Below are 15,839 nucleotides of genomic sequence, written 5' to 3'. Positions count from 1 at the left end.
TGTTGTTGAATGGTTGCACAGATTGATGCCGTGGTGGCGCTGAGTGATGCTGTAGCGAACAAGTGATGCTGTGGCATTCAGTGATGCTGTGGTAGCACATAGTGATGTTGTGGTGCCCCTGGGTGATGCTGTGGTGGTGCAGAGTGATGCTGTATGCTTTGTTTTGTTTTGCTATACTATATTTAGTTTTGTTATGCTATGCTATATTTTGCTATCCTATGCTTGCGTTTGTAATGCTATGCTGTGTTTTGTTTTGTTATGCTATGCTATGTTTTGTTAAGCTATGCTATGTTTTGCTATGCTATGTTTTGTTATGCTATGCTATGTTTTGTTATGCTATGCTTTATTGTGTTTTATTATGCTATGCTTTGTTTTGTTATGCTATGCTATGTTTTGTTGTGTTTGGTATGCTATGCTATGTTTTGCTATGCTATTATATGTTTAGTTTTGCTATGCTAAGTTGTGTTGTGTTTTGTTAAGCTATGCTATGTTTTGTTGTGTTTTGCTATGTTTTGTTATGCTATGTGTTGTTGTGTTTTGTTATGGTATGTTTTGCTATATTATGCTATGTTTTGTTTTGCTATCCTATGCTTTGTTTTAGTATGCTATACTATGTTTTGTTTTGCTATCCTATGCTTTGTTTTGTTATGCTATGTTTTGTTGTGTTTTGCTATGCTATGCTTTGTTAAGCTATGCTATGTTTAGTTATGCTATGCTATGTTTTGTTGTGTTTTATTATGCTATGCTTTGTTTTGCTATGCTATGTTTTGTTAGCTATGTTTTGTTATGCTATGCTTTATCCTATGTTTTGTTATGCTATGCTAAGCTCTGTTTTGTTTTTGCTATGCTATGTTGTGTTTTGTTATGCTATACTATGTTTTGTTGTGTTTTGTTATGCTACACTATGTTTTGCTATGCTATGTTTTGTTATGTATGCTATGTTTTGGTGTGTTTTGTTATGCTATGTTTTGTTTTGCTATGTTTTGTTATACTATGTGTTGTTGTGGTTTGTTATGCTATGTTTTGTTATGCTATGCTATGTTTTGCTATCCTATGCTTTGTTTTGTTATGCTATATTATGTTTAGTTTTGCTATCCTATGCTTTGTTTTGTTATGCTATGTTTTGTTCTGCTATGTTGTGTTGTGTTGTGTTTTGTTATGCTATGCTATGTTTTGTTATACTATGCTATGCTTTGTTTTGCTATGCTTTGTTATGTTATGCTATGCTTTGTTTTGTTCTGCTATGTTTTGTTATGCTATGCTTTGATGTGTTTTGCTATGCTATGCTTTTTTGTTATGCTATGTTTTGTTTTGCTATCCTATGCTTTTTTGTTATGCTATGCTATGCTGATTTGTTATGCTATGTTTTGTTATGCTATGCGAGTGAGGGTGTGTGAGGGTGAGTGAGGGGGTGTGAGGGTGAGGGTGTGGGGGAGAGGGTGTGTGAGGGTCAGAGGGTTGTGAGGGTGAGGGGGTGTGAGGGTGGGTGAGGGGGTGTGAAGGTGTGAGGGTGAGAGGATGTGAGGACGAAAGGATGTGAGGGTGAGCGGTTGTGAGGGTGAGGGTGTGTGAGGGGGTGAGGGTGTTTGAGGGTGTGGGGGTGTGAAGGTGAGGTGTGTGATGGTGTGAGGGGGAGGGTGTGAGGGTGAGCGTGACAGGGGTGCTAGGGTGAGGGGGTGTGAGGGTGAGGGTGTGAGGGTGAGGGTGTGTGTGAGGGTGAGGGGGTGTGAGGGTGAGGGGATATGGGGGTGAAGGGGTGTGAGGGGGAGGGTGTGTGTGAGGGTGGGGGGGTGTGATGGTGAGGGGGTGTGATGGTAAGGGGGTGTGATGGTGAGGGGGTGTGAGGGTGAGGGGGTGTGAGGGTGAGGGGGTGAGCGAGGGTGAGGGGGTGAGCGAGGGTGAGGGGGTGAGCGAGGGTGAGGGGGTGAGCGAGGGTGAGGGGGTGAGTGAGGGTGAGGGGGTGGGTGAGGGTGTGTGAGGGTGAGGGTGTGTGAGGGTGTGAGGGTGTGTGAGGGTGTGTGTGGGGGGTGTGTGAGGGTGGGCGTGAGAGGGTGACCGTGTGAGTGTGAGGGGGTGTGAAGGTGAGGGTGAGGGTGTGGGGGAGGGTGAGTAATGGATGTTTGTGAAAGCTTGTCAAAAAAGGTTGGATGGAATGGTTGTGAAAGTGATGTGACAGTGGGTTGATGAAAGCTCTAAAAGGAGATTTATTCTGGTGAGATAAAAACTTTTAATGTTTTTTAATTGTGTCCATGGAATTCATACATGTGGTGATGTTTATGAATAAATTCTGATTAACTTATATGAAAACAGAGCTTTAGTGGCTACATTGTTTCATTTCAATGTGCTGCCGTTGATGGTGAATTGTATATCAGTGTTGCCATTCTGTTTTTTATTGTGTAATTGTATCGAGCATGACAGATTTGATCGCCGTACTTCGTTCTTTTCTTCTCTTGAGGTGTTTCGTTTCGGACTAAACTTTGAGACTAATAACACATAATCGATCAGTTAATTATAAAGTGCGATTATCACCTGAGACAAGCTCATGTATTGAAAGTTATATTACATATTATTCATGTATTTTATATGAACGCAAATGTTATTTTTTTACTATCGTTTAAAGTACATTCAATGACTATAGTTCAAATGTGTTAATCTTAAATGTGCAGAGTAGAGAGGTGTTGATAACATGAGATGGGTGAACTATTGTGACTTGGCCACATCTGAAAGTGTGAAATTCTCCTCCTGAAGGTAGCACTTACTCGGTGCACTACAGGGCTGTTGTGAGTACTTGCGACCTGCAGGTCCCAGTGACCACTGAGCACATCCACTGACTGCCCTGTGTCACTGCAGCCGCCCCAGCCCCACGCACAGCTCGGTGCAGCCCACGGCCCACCGACAAGAAACACAGCATGCATGGACCAGAGCCCCCCCCGCGCACACTATAGGAGGGGAGGGGGCACTTACAGTATCCCGGGGTTCGCTCTGGATCCCTTTGCCTTCCCTTGGGGAGCTCTAGGTCCTCGGCACCCCCAAGGTGGCACAAGCGAGGCGCGGGGTCTCGGTTTGCTTCTCCTCCGGGCAGTGATGGCTCCAATCTCGGGTCTTCCACGCTCGAGCAACACAGAGGCAGGCACAGGGAATACGTAATGGAAGAAAAAAAAAGTAGGGGGACGGTAGCAAATCTGACAGCCAGGCAGTTGACAAAAGCAACAAAAAAAAGCCGAGCTTGAGTTATGAGATCGCGGCTCAGCGCACACCAAGTTGTTTTGCCGTGAAATGGATCAAAAAAAAATACAAGCAGCACTGAAAGCGATCGCTTTTGCGATCGCGATAGTAAAAAAATAACTAGAAACGCGCATGAGATAGGCGAAGAGGAGTTGCCAATGAGAAGGCGCGGACAACAGGGAAGGGGCCCTTGCTATTAATTATCACCATGTCTGGGCACGCGCAGGAGAAAACGCCAGGGAAGAGGGCACAAGAAAGGAGCTACAGTGATTTATGACTGCAGCAAGAGCGGGGGCAACAGGAGAGTCTCCAGTTACAGACGCAGGCTACAGATGGCACATTGCACTTCAATTAAAGGTAGTGCAAGCAGCGCGGGTGGAAACTGTACTTCGGCACCGCTGCTTCGGGACTACAAGGAAGTAACTCTACCATCAACAGCCAACAGAAAGCACAGAAACAACAGCAGTGGCCCAAGTAAACCAATCACAAGCAGAAGAACAAATTAGAGGAAGTTTCAGCCAACATTCAGGTTACTACAGGTCTCGCTGAGACAGCTCATGCGCTGCACAGGCTCGACCTAAAAAGACAACCGGCATTTTCAATACCTGCACCTTTGGATATTGTTTACTGCATCACTCCAGAGGTTTATGAAATAAGTGCTGATCTTATGAAAGATAATTTCATTAGTCACCCATAAGAACTTCAAGCACCTTTGGGTCAGATAAGCTCACCCATGAGATTGTCTCCCACCCTCTGCACCTTGAACACTATGCTGAATTGATCAGCTACTAGCGTACCCCGCTACCAGCCTAGAAGTGCCCCCGAGCCCTTTTACCATGTGCTACCTTGTTAGCTTTATTCGCCAGTTAAGTTTGTCTACACGTGAACAACAGATGCTTAACTTTTGACACGTCATAATATGTCAAAAGTACTATCTGACCGATTTCCATCCGTGTCACGAAGCCCTAATGACGTTATAGGTTCGCTCCTGTTCCTTATGAGAATGGGAAGGTTGCCTGTATTTAATTGCAGGGCACAAGGCTAACTATTGTGAAAACTTCGCTCGTTCTTTCTCCTAAAGCAATATCTGACATCCACCAGTGTGCCATCTTCCTTAGGCAGGGCTGGTTTTAGTTGGCTCTCAGGTAAAAGGTTTATTATTTTAGTTCCTCGGTCGTGTTCATTTACGGTAGGATACTTGGACCCAGAGCATGTTAACCTTTTGAAATGCAGAAAAACCTGCCCTTGTTGTGAAATCCATTTTGATAAACAAGGACAGCTTTTAATTTCCCCTTATTGTGACTCTCCCTGAATTTACACATTTCTACAGCTGAAATATCACGTGAGATATTGCCAAACACTCGTCTTTTCGATATTGTGGCGCAGAACATGCCTTATCATTTGCAGAGAGCGGATCCTTTCCTATCCGGTCTGTTATGATCCCTCCCAACCCCTCTGGTGAAAGGAACTGAGACCAATCCCTTCTAGGAACAGGAACACTGCTTCCCTGTATAGCCCCGCCTTACCTGACCTGACATGACATCGAAGAACAGCCCCCTCTCATCTTCCCCTGTTTGTTGCCAAGAGGCCAGTCTTCCGCCTCTTTCCTTGTCCTTGTCCTTGCACAGTACTCCATTACATTCATGCATATAAACACCTTCTTGTTTATTGCATAAGTGAAACATGCATATTTTATAGGTAAACACTACTATTATCTATTGGACGGAAAAACAGAGATTGTTTTTGTTAAGCTCTACCTTTTATTTATATTGCTTTTTTAAAATAGATATTGATTCAGATCTTGGCACGTTTGTACATTTTCCAACCATGTCTAAAATTTCTGCTTTGGTGAACCTTCACTGAAGCGTCCAAAATGTTTTGGGGGGCATGTTTGGGGATATACAGTTACTGCTGATGTGTGACCTGTTTGAGAGGCTGTAGTCACTCTCTGCAGTCTGGGTGTGAGCACGGCCATGGCACTGGAGCAGCTTTCAGTCTGTGGCAGATATGTGTTTCCAGATGAGGAGAGCCCTTCTGACCACACTAGAAACTCGAGCAGAGTTTTAAAGTAAGCTTAAGACATTTGGTGGAGGCGAAGAGAAGTTGTAAGGGCTGAAGTCGTGCATCCCTCCAGACCTCTGGGTTTATTCTCAACAATAACCCTTAATGCCATACACGGCTACGCAGGGAGTACCCTATGGATCGGTACTAGACTGGGAGGTGACGGCAACCGACTGAGCATTGCAGCGAACGAATAACCATACTGCGTGCTCCAGGCCCACTGCAGAGTATTTAGAGGGCAGAGCCAATTTTCCCCCAAATAATTATTTTTAAAAAATTGGCTAAAAGATAAAGTTTATGACCCAAATTGTCTAATCTATTGGCTTGAAGGTATTTGTTAGGTAAATTGATTGCTGCTTCTTTCAATCAATACTGCCCTGAAAGCAGCCTGCTATATCACAGCCTCTGCCTCTGGGGAAGGGGGAGAGGGGTTCCCTTTGCCATATATAGCCATCCAGTTCTTACCTAAGCCCTTCTTAATAGTAGACAGCAAGTGTTACACGGTAGCACCATTGTATTGCATATCTTTATAGTTGTAGATACGTGACTATTTTGTTACTGGAGGTGTGCTTCCCAACCCCCCTATTTTTGTATTCTTAGTGAGCATGTACTATTCTCTTGTTCCGCTCGTTCAAGTGCCTATTACCACAGGCCCACTGCTTGCGTGTTCGTACTCTAAATCCCTGCTTTTCGCATTTATCAGCACCAAAGCAACAAAAAAGTGGATCAACATGAAAATATGTGGAATATGAAAAGAGGTTCAATGTGTAGATTATAATGGTGTGCACCTCATTTTGAGAGTTGTCACATCTGGTCACCATAGTTTGAGAGATTTTGATTTAGTACAATCAGGTCATGGACATGCGAGGGCAGATCTCAACTACTCCATGGACTGGTTATTCGAAGCTATGAAGCCCATCGGCGGAGCACACAAAATATTTTGTTTTCTTTCTGGTGTAGACTGTGTTATTTATATATAGCATTAGAGAGGGCACAATATGTACAGAAGCCCCAGTTTTACAGCTTGGTATTAAGATGTAGAGATATGAACTGATTTTACCTATGAAATATGCTTTTGCCCCCTTCCTGCAGAACTGCTGAACTACAAGGCTGTCCTCGCCTATCATAGCCTGGTCCACGTTGTCATGCATGCCCAGCTGATGTGTCCACATGTGCTCTTCATTGTTCACTAATGTTGAGTTTTGAAAATCTTTTTCCAGAAAATGAAGAGCTTGGCTCAGCGGCGGCAGTCTGCACCCTCGCTAGTTCTAAGCAAAGCACTTAACAAGTCCAGAGCTGTCAACAGGTAAGACCTGATCAATTGTGTTTGCTTTGTTCCTTGTCCACTGCTGGAAAGACTCCATTCTTTGTCGCATAAAAACAACATAAAGTATATAACACTCAAGTATTCCTTGTTTATGTAGGTCTTGTTTTTCCTGATTTAAGTGTGTCTGAGAAGAACCATGAGGTGTTATGTTAGGTCACAGAGAGTGGCTGGTGAGGGTTTTGAGTATTGGATATTTCCTGATGTTCCAGAGATATCTCTTTTCGAGGAACCCACAGAAACACAAAGTTGACCAGTCTCTTACCACGAAGGGCACCAAAAAGACAGCATTGTTAGTTACTTTTGCTTCTGCCGATCCTTTTCCCATTCACTTGAGTCCCCATCTCTTCTGTGCTTTTGCAAGTCGAAGTTTAATTTGTCTTATGAGGAAGAGCCTCAGGGTATAATTAAAATGTTGGCAGGTGGGTTCCCAAGCCGCTGGTGCGGTGGAGGCCCTGCTGCCAAATTTAAAGTTTGCTACTGGTAAGGCGACACCTTTCTTCTAAAAAGAGTTCTACAAACAGGCAAGCGCACTGTCATTGTGAACGCACAATACTGACCGCCTTGCCATGTCACTACCAGCATGGCGGGACAGGCTGTGTTTTTTTCTTCAAAAACAAACCCCAAGGCCGGAATTTGGAATTGAAAAGCAAAATATCAATGTCACTGCCCAGCTGTATCTTATATAGGGTGGCGTTTCTACACCATAGAGATGGCAGTGAAATCTCCCCCCTCCACACACACAAATAAAGCAGGACTATTGTGAGCGGGATAAAACTGCCAGTTGTTTCTGGATGTCCCCTTACCACCACCCTCTCTATATCCGGATACTCTAAAGCCTGATCTGGAGGGCTGGATCCATGCCAGATTTTTAAGATAACTACATTTATCAAAATGGGGATATGCTAAAAATCTTGCACAGTCCTGGCTTTCTAGGACCGGCTTTGGAGAACCCTTCTTTATGATCCCACCAGCCTTCTAAGCTGCCGCTTATTTCCACTTCAATGATACGTTTCAACATGCTATTACCAATGGAGGAACACGGTGATGAACATGCAACTTGTGCAATGTGTACTTGTCCCCCGCCTATCTGTGCTGAAGGAATCCTGCATGCCTGTCCCACCAATATTTGCAGTCTTTGCCTAAGAACTGCTTTAACTGAAATCCATTTGACTTCTGTCCAGTTTTCTGCTGTCACACAGAGGCAGAGGAGGAATTGTTTGAAGTAGTTGTACGACGTGTATGCAAACCAAGTTAAAACTGCTTAGTAGATGTGTGAAACTCAAATCCTTTTTAAACACTGGTTCACTTATCTCGAGCTGCAGACTTGTAGACTGTGCCAAAGAAGGGATTTCAGGACATTTTAGATTGTGTGACATTCCTGTGGCAGCAATACATCTTTATGTCTGGCACATGTGGACTTACTACCTTGGAAGAGATGTGCAGCTTCCAACTATTGGGAGATGGCTGGAATATGTGAATTACAATGTCTGCTGATGCAGCTAATCTTACAGAGAGTGCTCCCAAGTTCTTGCACAATGTTCCTTCTGTTAGAGAGGTATTGGCACGAACACAGATGCATTAAAATGGGCAGAAAAAAGGAGTTAGACCGGGGTCTGCCGAAGGGCGTTAGTTCAGCCTTTTTCTCAGCTAATCTGGCTCTCGGTGGCGTGGATTAGCGACAGTGGGGTGGCTGTAATCTGCTTCACTGTGTCTTCCATGTAGGACAGTTTAGTTATTGTATGTTGTGAGGCATTGTTCATAGATGTGAAAATCCTACTGTACAATTTTTTAAATTCTCAACTAGCCCTCCCCGCACAAAAATGAAAGACCTATCTATCTATAAATATATCAATCATATGAATAGTCCACAAAGAGTAGTGCAACCTTTAAATCTAACCACCCCGGCATCACAATATTTAAATATATCGTATATGGCATCAACTACACGCACTTGAACGGAGGCCGGTCTTGATGCGCCTGACTTTTGAACCAGCTGCAGGCCTTGGCTTTTCTGCTCCTCTCCTTTGTTAAACAAGCTGTAGAGGTGTTTCTCTCTGTCCCTCGCCTTTGTTATACAAGCAGTTTAAGCCAGTTTTTCTGCCCCCCTTCTTGGTAGAGTCGGCAAAAGATCTCTCACAAGCAGGCAGCTAAAAGCTCTTTGGTAGTCGGGCCCTAAAAAATATACCGGAGGACCATTTTACTGTGGGACAGGCCACTTGGAGATAGCATGGATAATTTGATATTGGCTTAGATGGGCCAACTCTCTCTGTACAGATAATGGCTCAAACAAGGTGGAAACTCTGCTTATCAGTCAATTTTTTTAAAAACACATCGGTTATGTGCAGAAGTAAAACACTCACCACTACTAATAGGTATCCAGGTGTAAATTACCCTCACACACTTGGAGAACAATCTGGGTTGATTCTCGGCCTCATGGCGCTCCTTGAAGAGGTGCAGCAGTTAGTGAAGCTTTCTGTCTCTTTTCTAATGAATGATTTCGTATGTTTTCAACCCTCAAGTCTTCATCTCATTACATCTGCCCCTCATGCATTCCCTGGTTTTGTCAGGTGCCCATTGGAGGTCACGCCCTGGGTTGCGTTATTGAATTGTGGTCAGTAACTGTGTGTTTGAGCTGTTTGCTGCCACTGAAGGGTGTTGGAATCAAACTTTTTGGGTGATTCTCTTCCTCCAGATGCTCACTGTAAAAGAAAGCATTGGAACACCGAAATGTGAATGTACCCTGCTCAAAGCACTTTGTTTGCCGTTGGCTTGAAAGTGTCATTTGTGCATGATCCAGGGTTTAGATTGAATTGTGTTGCTGCAGACAGATACTTTGTGTCCCATAAAGTCACAGACTTGTGGTCATGTTTGTGCACCTGGTCAGGAGACCTCTCCGCCTCAGGGAGGTTCCCCTTAAGAAGGGTCTGGAAGATGACAAGAGCGAGGGGACAGTCGGGGTTAAGGAAGTCTGCAGCGCAAGAACGTCGAAGCAAAACACTCGCCCCATGGGGCAATTTCCTGCGTTGCATCTGTCACAATAGGAAATTCCATGTGGTTCTTGTTCACATTTTTGCAGAGGGGGTGAATGCTCAGCTAAGAAAACATGCCTTTTCGGTGTGAAAATGAATCCTCACCCTGCTGGCCTAAAACCACAGCTATTTTCTCTGTTCGCATTACTTTCTTTCCAAATTCAAGACTAATTCTATCATTTTCTTCAGAAATGTATATTAATTGACTGTCTGTGCCCTAACTGAGACCAATAAAAGATAGCTGTATCAGTCCACCCTGCCCCCCACAGCTGACTGTTCTGGTCACCATGATGTCCTTATACCATCATTAAGCCCACTTCTAAGCGCCACAGGTTTTGGCAGAAATGGGCACCGCAGAACAGCGAGATTGCAGTGCGGTCTGTTTCACTCAATGTGGGAAATAAATTGAATGCTGGAACCAAGCATTCGGGATTCCTAAGATACACTTAAATAACAAAACCTGGTATGCACCCTGAATATCGACTCCAGAATACTGATAGGACACAATTTTGAGGGCTAAGCATCAACAAAAATATCAACAGATAAAGAAAGCTTAGAATTTCTGTCCTTCAATTTTGTTGTTCCAAGATATTCTGGGGTAGATATTGAGTGGTACAATCCAAAACATAACTCATGCTTATGGCCTGAATAAGAGTACAGCGGTCTGTAGGACCGCCGTACCTGTGATGGTGGTCTGACCACCTCCATCACTGCGCACTGTTCACTGCGCCTCCACTAGAATCCAGGATCCTGTGGGATGATGGTGGCGGTCTGAGGTCTGAGGAGGGGCTGGTGCAGCATTGCCAAGCATATTACGTTTTGCCAAACCACCACCCTTTCCGTGGCGGTGAGCCAGCCATGAAAAGGGTGAGAGTGAGGCAACTGGCCCCCTGCTGCCTCTGGGGGTGCATGCAGGGCGTCACCTGTTGTACCCCCCTGGCATTGCACTCCAGTTCTTGCGCGGAATGGAATGCATGACATGGTGCATTCCATATTGTGTAGCAATGTGCTGCGGCATTCTCACAGCAGCGGTCAGTCTTAGGGTTCTCCTCTGAGTCTTAGACAGCCTCCACCATGACACCGCAGCAGCACTGCCGACCCGCCATAGATTACAGCCGTAATCCGGCAGGAGGACGCACTATGGGCTTGGCAGTGTTCCTGTCGGTGCAGCGGGCCGACAAGAGGACCGCCAAACCCGTAATCAGGCCATGAGAATTTCCCAGGGCAGGATCATGCCTCCTGCCTCTTCATGCTGTTTCTTCATTGGTATTCAAGTGTTTAGGGAGTGCCACACATCTGATACATCCCTTCTTATGTCCCTTTAAACTCAAAATCCAGCTCCGCAGCAGACACAGGGGCTGTTATCTTGAGTACACCTATTTACAAAGTATTCTCTGAGAGGTATCACCTCGAGTACAACAATGGCGTGTCAAAGGAGGCGTATTCTTGGTGAAACTGTAGCTATTGTAAACTAACCAAAACGCGTAAAATTGCAGGGTAACTGATAATTTGCAAATAGTGTGCTTTCAAATTGGAGATACTCTACCCCTGGACAGGGTGGGAAAATTAGCTTGGTAGGAAGGCCAGGAAGCCTCACACAATAGGAACAAGGGCTACAGACCTCCTGATTAAAAACTCCGTGGTGGTTCCCAAGGAATTGGCGTCATGATATTTTAACACGTCCCTTTTTGTTCTTTTCTTTTACTGAAAAGTTAAAAATATCAGACTATAATGCTATAATATATAATGCTTCGCATACAACTAGAGACAGCACGATTAAAATTCTAGAACAGGGACCCAAAAATGATGTACCTTGTGAATATATATCCACGTTCCATTTCACACCTAAGATGGCTTTTTACAACAGGCTGAAAATAAAGCAGTTCAGCTGTCCGCAAAAAACGCGATATTAAAGTAAGCAAATCTCACAAACATGCACTGCTACTCAAAGCCCCTGAAATAACTTTTAATAGTTTCATTCTCATTTTATAATAACATTTACTTGGAGATTTCCATCGCCCTCATGCCAGGTTAAGTTACTTGCCAGCCAAAAGGCCGTGTTTCCCTCGTGCATTCCTAAGGGGCTGAGCAGGTGCTTTTGAGTTGAGTCTCCAAGATTTTCACATGGCCGGATTGCTGCCATCTCGTTTCGGTGATTGACATCGTGAACATGGAACTGAGTACTCTTCGTTCTTGTTGCTTGAGCGGGTTCTTCTTTGCTTCCCTTGCATTCCCTTCCCAGCAGCTCAACATCCATTTTGTTTGTCTACGAGTGGATGCAAGGACAATCAACAACGCTTAACATGCCCTCTGGCAGTAGATCTGTGTTCATTCTTAAAACAACCACCAGGGAAGTGACAAGTGCTGGGTCTTTGTACAATAGTTGTGATAAAATGTAGTCCTCTTTTGCCTTCAACTGGATCTGTCCTGTACATGGCTGTTTTTTAAGTCTAAAGTTATCCAAGACCTTTTTTAGCCAGTCCTCTTCATTCATTCACATTTTTTCCATCTATTTACTACAGCATGGGGATAATGGCTCAGCCCACTTCAGCCATTGGCTAACTTCAATGTGAGTAACGCATTCTGCCCTTTCACAAAGTGCACATCCGCACACAAAGTAGTTCCCTTGACTGCCAGGGATTACTTTATTTTTTATTTTTACGCTGATAAAGGCTCAGCAACTACCCCTATAATAAAGTTTTTCAAAAACACAACAAAACAAGCATTGACAAAGCCAAAAGGTTAGCAGCTACAGATGGAACCTTTGCCTTTGTCGATCGTTGTTTTTTTGGGAGAGTACATCATACTGTTCATGACAACACAACACAAATAATTTAATTTGCTTATATTCCATATCACCAAACAGCTTGCCTTGTGGCGAGGAAAAATGGTTGAACAGTCAGAATTGGGTATAGTAGATGGTTTTGGTGAGGATAGTAATGTGTGTGTGAGTAAAGATGGGAAGGTAAAATCACATATGTTTACACATTGGATCAAGGCCACACAACGAGTTTTTAGCTGGTCCATTGTTTTTTTGAGCAAAACTGCTTCATGCTCTTCCTAAAAGTCAGGTGGTTTGGATTCATTAGAAAGGATAGATGAAAACTATTGTTATACTCCTTCATCCTGTTCGATGGAAGTTTGGGGGCCGGGGGGGGGGCAGGGAGCAGCCAATGCAGGTAAACACAGCTTTGCTCCAGAAGACATTTAGACGATACAGGGAATTTTAAATTCAAACCCATACTCCACTATGAGCCAATTCAGCTTTAAGAAGCATTTTGTGTTGCTTTTTAATCTAAATCACAATCTTTGTACGTAATTTTCTTCTCTTGGCATCTTGTTTCGATTAGGATGCATTTAGGTTACTTAAAATAAGTTATGTTTTGATAACCATATGCCCATGTGATCTGGTTTAGCAGGAACACTGCCTATTCAGGGTGCTTCTTCCCACACACTGGTGCTTGTGGCTTACTTTGTCCATAACCATTAGCCACTTGTAGGTTTGCAATATTTCAATCTCTGTACTCTGTGTTCCAAAGTTGCTGACGTGGATGCAAATGTCCTCACTGAAGTTGGCCTTTTTGAGGCCTCGAAGGGTTTGGCTGCCTTAAAGTTCCAGGAGTCATAGCAAAGCTTGGTGTTTGCAGTATAGTATTTGAGGTTAGGACCTGGGAGATTCCAATAATAATAATGCATAAAATAAACACCTTCCTGCAATGAGTCAAAGTCCTCCATCTTCTCTCCTCGAGGCAGGCTCCTAATCCAATCCTGGCAATGCTCTCCTGCTCATGAGAGCAGCAACCTGGTTGAAGGGAGCGGTCTCTGTCGACACGCCTGAGGGCACTTGATGCCTGCACTAACTCTCAACCCAGCGGAGAAGTTGAGAGGTTTAAAGTGGGACGTCGCAAGACGACCAGCCAAAGAGACATGTGCACTTTAAACAAGTGCAAAAGGCAGCCACCCTCCCCGTGCTGCTGCTGCCATTCAGCAGGCCACTCCCCGCCCTGACACTCCGTTTGGGATGGGGTGACGAAAAATGAAATGGTAACGAATTAGCTTCATTACCATTTTCTTTTTCGTCTCTGGGGGCATTTCAGTGGGGCGATGTTCCTTCGCTATAACTGAGGAGCCGCCCCTGGCAGAGGGCCTTATTGCATTTTCTTAAATCAGTTTTCTGAGGCATGTTCTTTCAGTTTTGATGCAATCAGTGGGTATTGAGTAGTTCCCGCTGAGGCTACAGGTGTTTACTACTAGTGTTCCAGTGGCACAAATACTATTACTCCCTCTATGCTCTTGACTTTGAAGGGAGCAACGAAAGCTCACTTTCGGAGGCAGGAGTCTTCATGAATCCTTGTGTTCACTGCAATCTGGTAAATTCCAGCCAGTGAAAGGGAGCTAAGAAGCTTGACTGATTGTAAATATGCATCTTGTTTGTTAAGAAATATCTCGCTGAGTAGCTTGGTAGGTGTAGGTATAAAGCATTGAAGCTTAGTGGGTTTGAACCTGTGCAGCTGAGTTTCTCCAACATCTGGTGCAAAAAACCATAAGGTCACAAAACATCACCCAAATCTGAAATAGAATTCCCACGTGAGCTAAAGAAAGGTAGTTGAAATTGCTAAAGGCAAGTCCATATAGAAGTCTCAGTTTCTCGTTGAATGACTTCGGTTCCAGTAGTTGTGGATTTTGGTACACTGAGTGGGTTATGTGTGGTAGTATATGACAAATGAATTTCGGATTATACTGGTCTTCGGTCATTGTACGAGAATCGGGTACTGAACCCACAACAATGCCCATTCCACTCTACCTCTGGCAGCCGTTTTTATGTACTCCTGGTCAGGGCATCGGCTCCTCTTGCAATGGGCACCCCCACTTCTTATCTAACACCTTAACCGCGGCTGTTATTTCGCCGCAATGTGGCGGTTCTGCGGAGTGGGCGGGGCCGCGTTGGCCGTTGGCCGTTCGCAGCACCAGCGAGGTAGTGCTCGCGATGGCCGACGGGAGCACGGAAGGGGTTAAGGGTTTCTTTAGAGTCTAGAACTAGTCCTTGGCTGGGGGAGAGACAATGATTAGTAAGGTGTGCCTGTAAAATGTCTTTTGGGGGGCTAGTCCTCAAAGACCGAGGTAACCATAGCACAAAGGTTCAGTGAAAATTAAAAACCTGTTCCATTCACGGTGGAGTCCACCTCACATAATGTTTCATATTCTCTAGGGGAGATGGAGGAGAACTGGTTCCAGATGGTCAAGTGTGGATTGCATCTAATCCAAGGTCCTCTGCCTTATAGGCAATGCCTGGCACAGCACAGGGGATGCAAAAGAATGATGTAGGAAGAAACTGCTTAGATAGGGAGTAGTTGCAGATTACCGAAGGCCATCAGACAGCTCTGGTATCGGAGTCAAAGTAAATGAAGGTTGACGGGTCCAAATGGGAATGAAAGCAGCATGCAGTGATACCACCATTTTGCATAGTCACATATAGGGTCTTACGTAGACACCATTCACCTTGCACATGTTATTCTGATCCCATGTACACTAAGCACACAGAAAAAACTTCATGTGCCATCAGGACACTGCAAGGACCCCAGGGTTGGTTACTGTGCAGATTTATACGGGAGAATCAGTAACCTGTCTCCAAGCCAAGAGTACAGCAGAAGACCTGTACCTCTCTCTGAACTAAGATTGAGCTGCACCAGTCACCTGAAAGCCTGGAACCAGGAGGTGCTAGACACTGTATACTATAGCCAGAATAGGCACTTGGAGCTGGTGCTTTTCTTGCAAGTTCAAAGAAATTGCACAACTGAAGAGCCTGCAGCCCTCAAAACGGAAAAGAGTAGGGAGCCTAAAGCCACATTTCACAGACGTTAAGTGAGCACCTACTCGCCCCAGGCCCAGTCCTCCAGCGCGCCCGAGGCTGTGCAGTTTACTAGTAATGTTTTTATGTTCGGTGACTGGATTTTCTCAATTTGGTGGTATCGTAATCATTACATAGTCATTGATTTGAGAATTTTATGTGATTGATTTCTTGACTTTAATGTTGTTTCAGTGCTGCTGAAATATGCTACTTACATTTTCTCTGAGGCAAACCTTGTCCCTTAATCCACCGCTCTCAAGGGTATGCCCAGGATTCCTCATGCAATCCAACTTTTAGATTTTAGGCACTAGATTGTTTACTTTGTGGGAACTTTGCAACAGTTAGCACA

General features: G+C 44.4%; 1 protein-coding gene across 1 annotated transcript in view; it reads left to right on the top strand.

The window, feature by feature from the left end:
• The window catches only part of ARHGAP20 (Rho GTPase activating protein 20), a 259,386-nt gene that overhangs the window by 56,876 nt on the left and 186,671 nt on the right, over positions 1–15,839 (top strand). The window contains exon 2 of the mRNA XM_078657062.1: positions 6,507–6,592. Coding sequence (XP_078513188.1) covers positions 6,507–6,592 — 86 coding nt within the window. The remainder of the gene's footprint in view (positions 1–6,506; positions 6,593–15,839) is intronic.

Source organism: Lissotriton helveticus, chromosome 8 (assembly GCF_964261635.1).
Source record: "Lissotriton helveticus chromosome 8, aLisHel1.1, whole genome shotgun sequence".
Lineage (NCBI taxonomy): Eukaryota > Metazoa > Chordata > Amphibia > Caudata > Salamandridae > Lissotriton > Lissotriton helveticus.
This window is presented reverse-complemented; position numbering and strand designations above follow the sequence as displayed.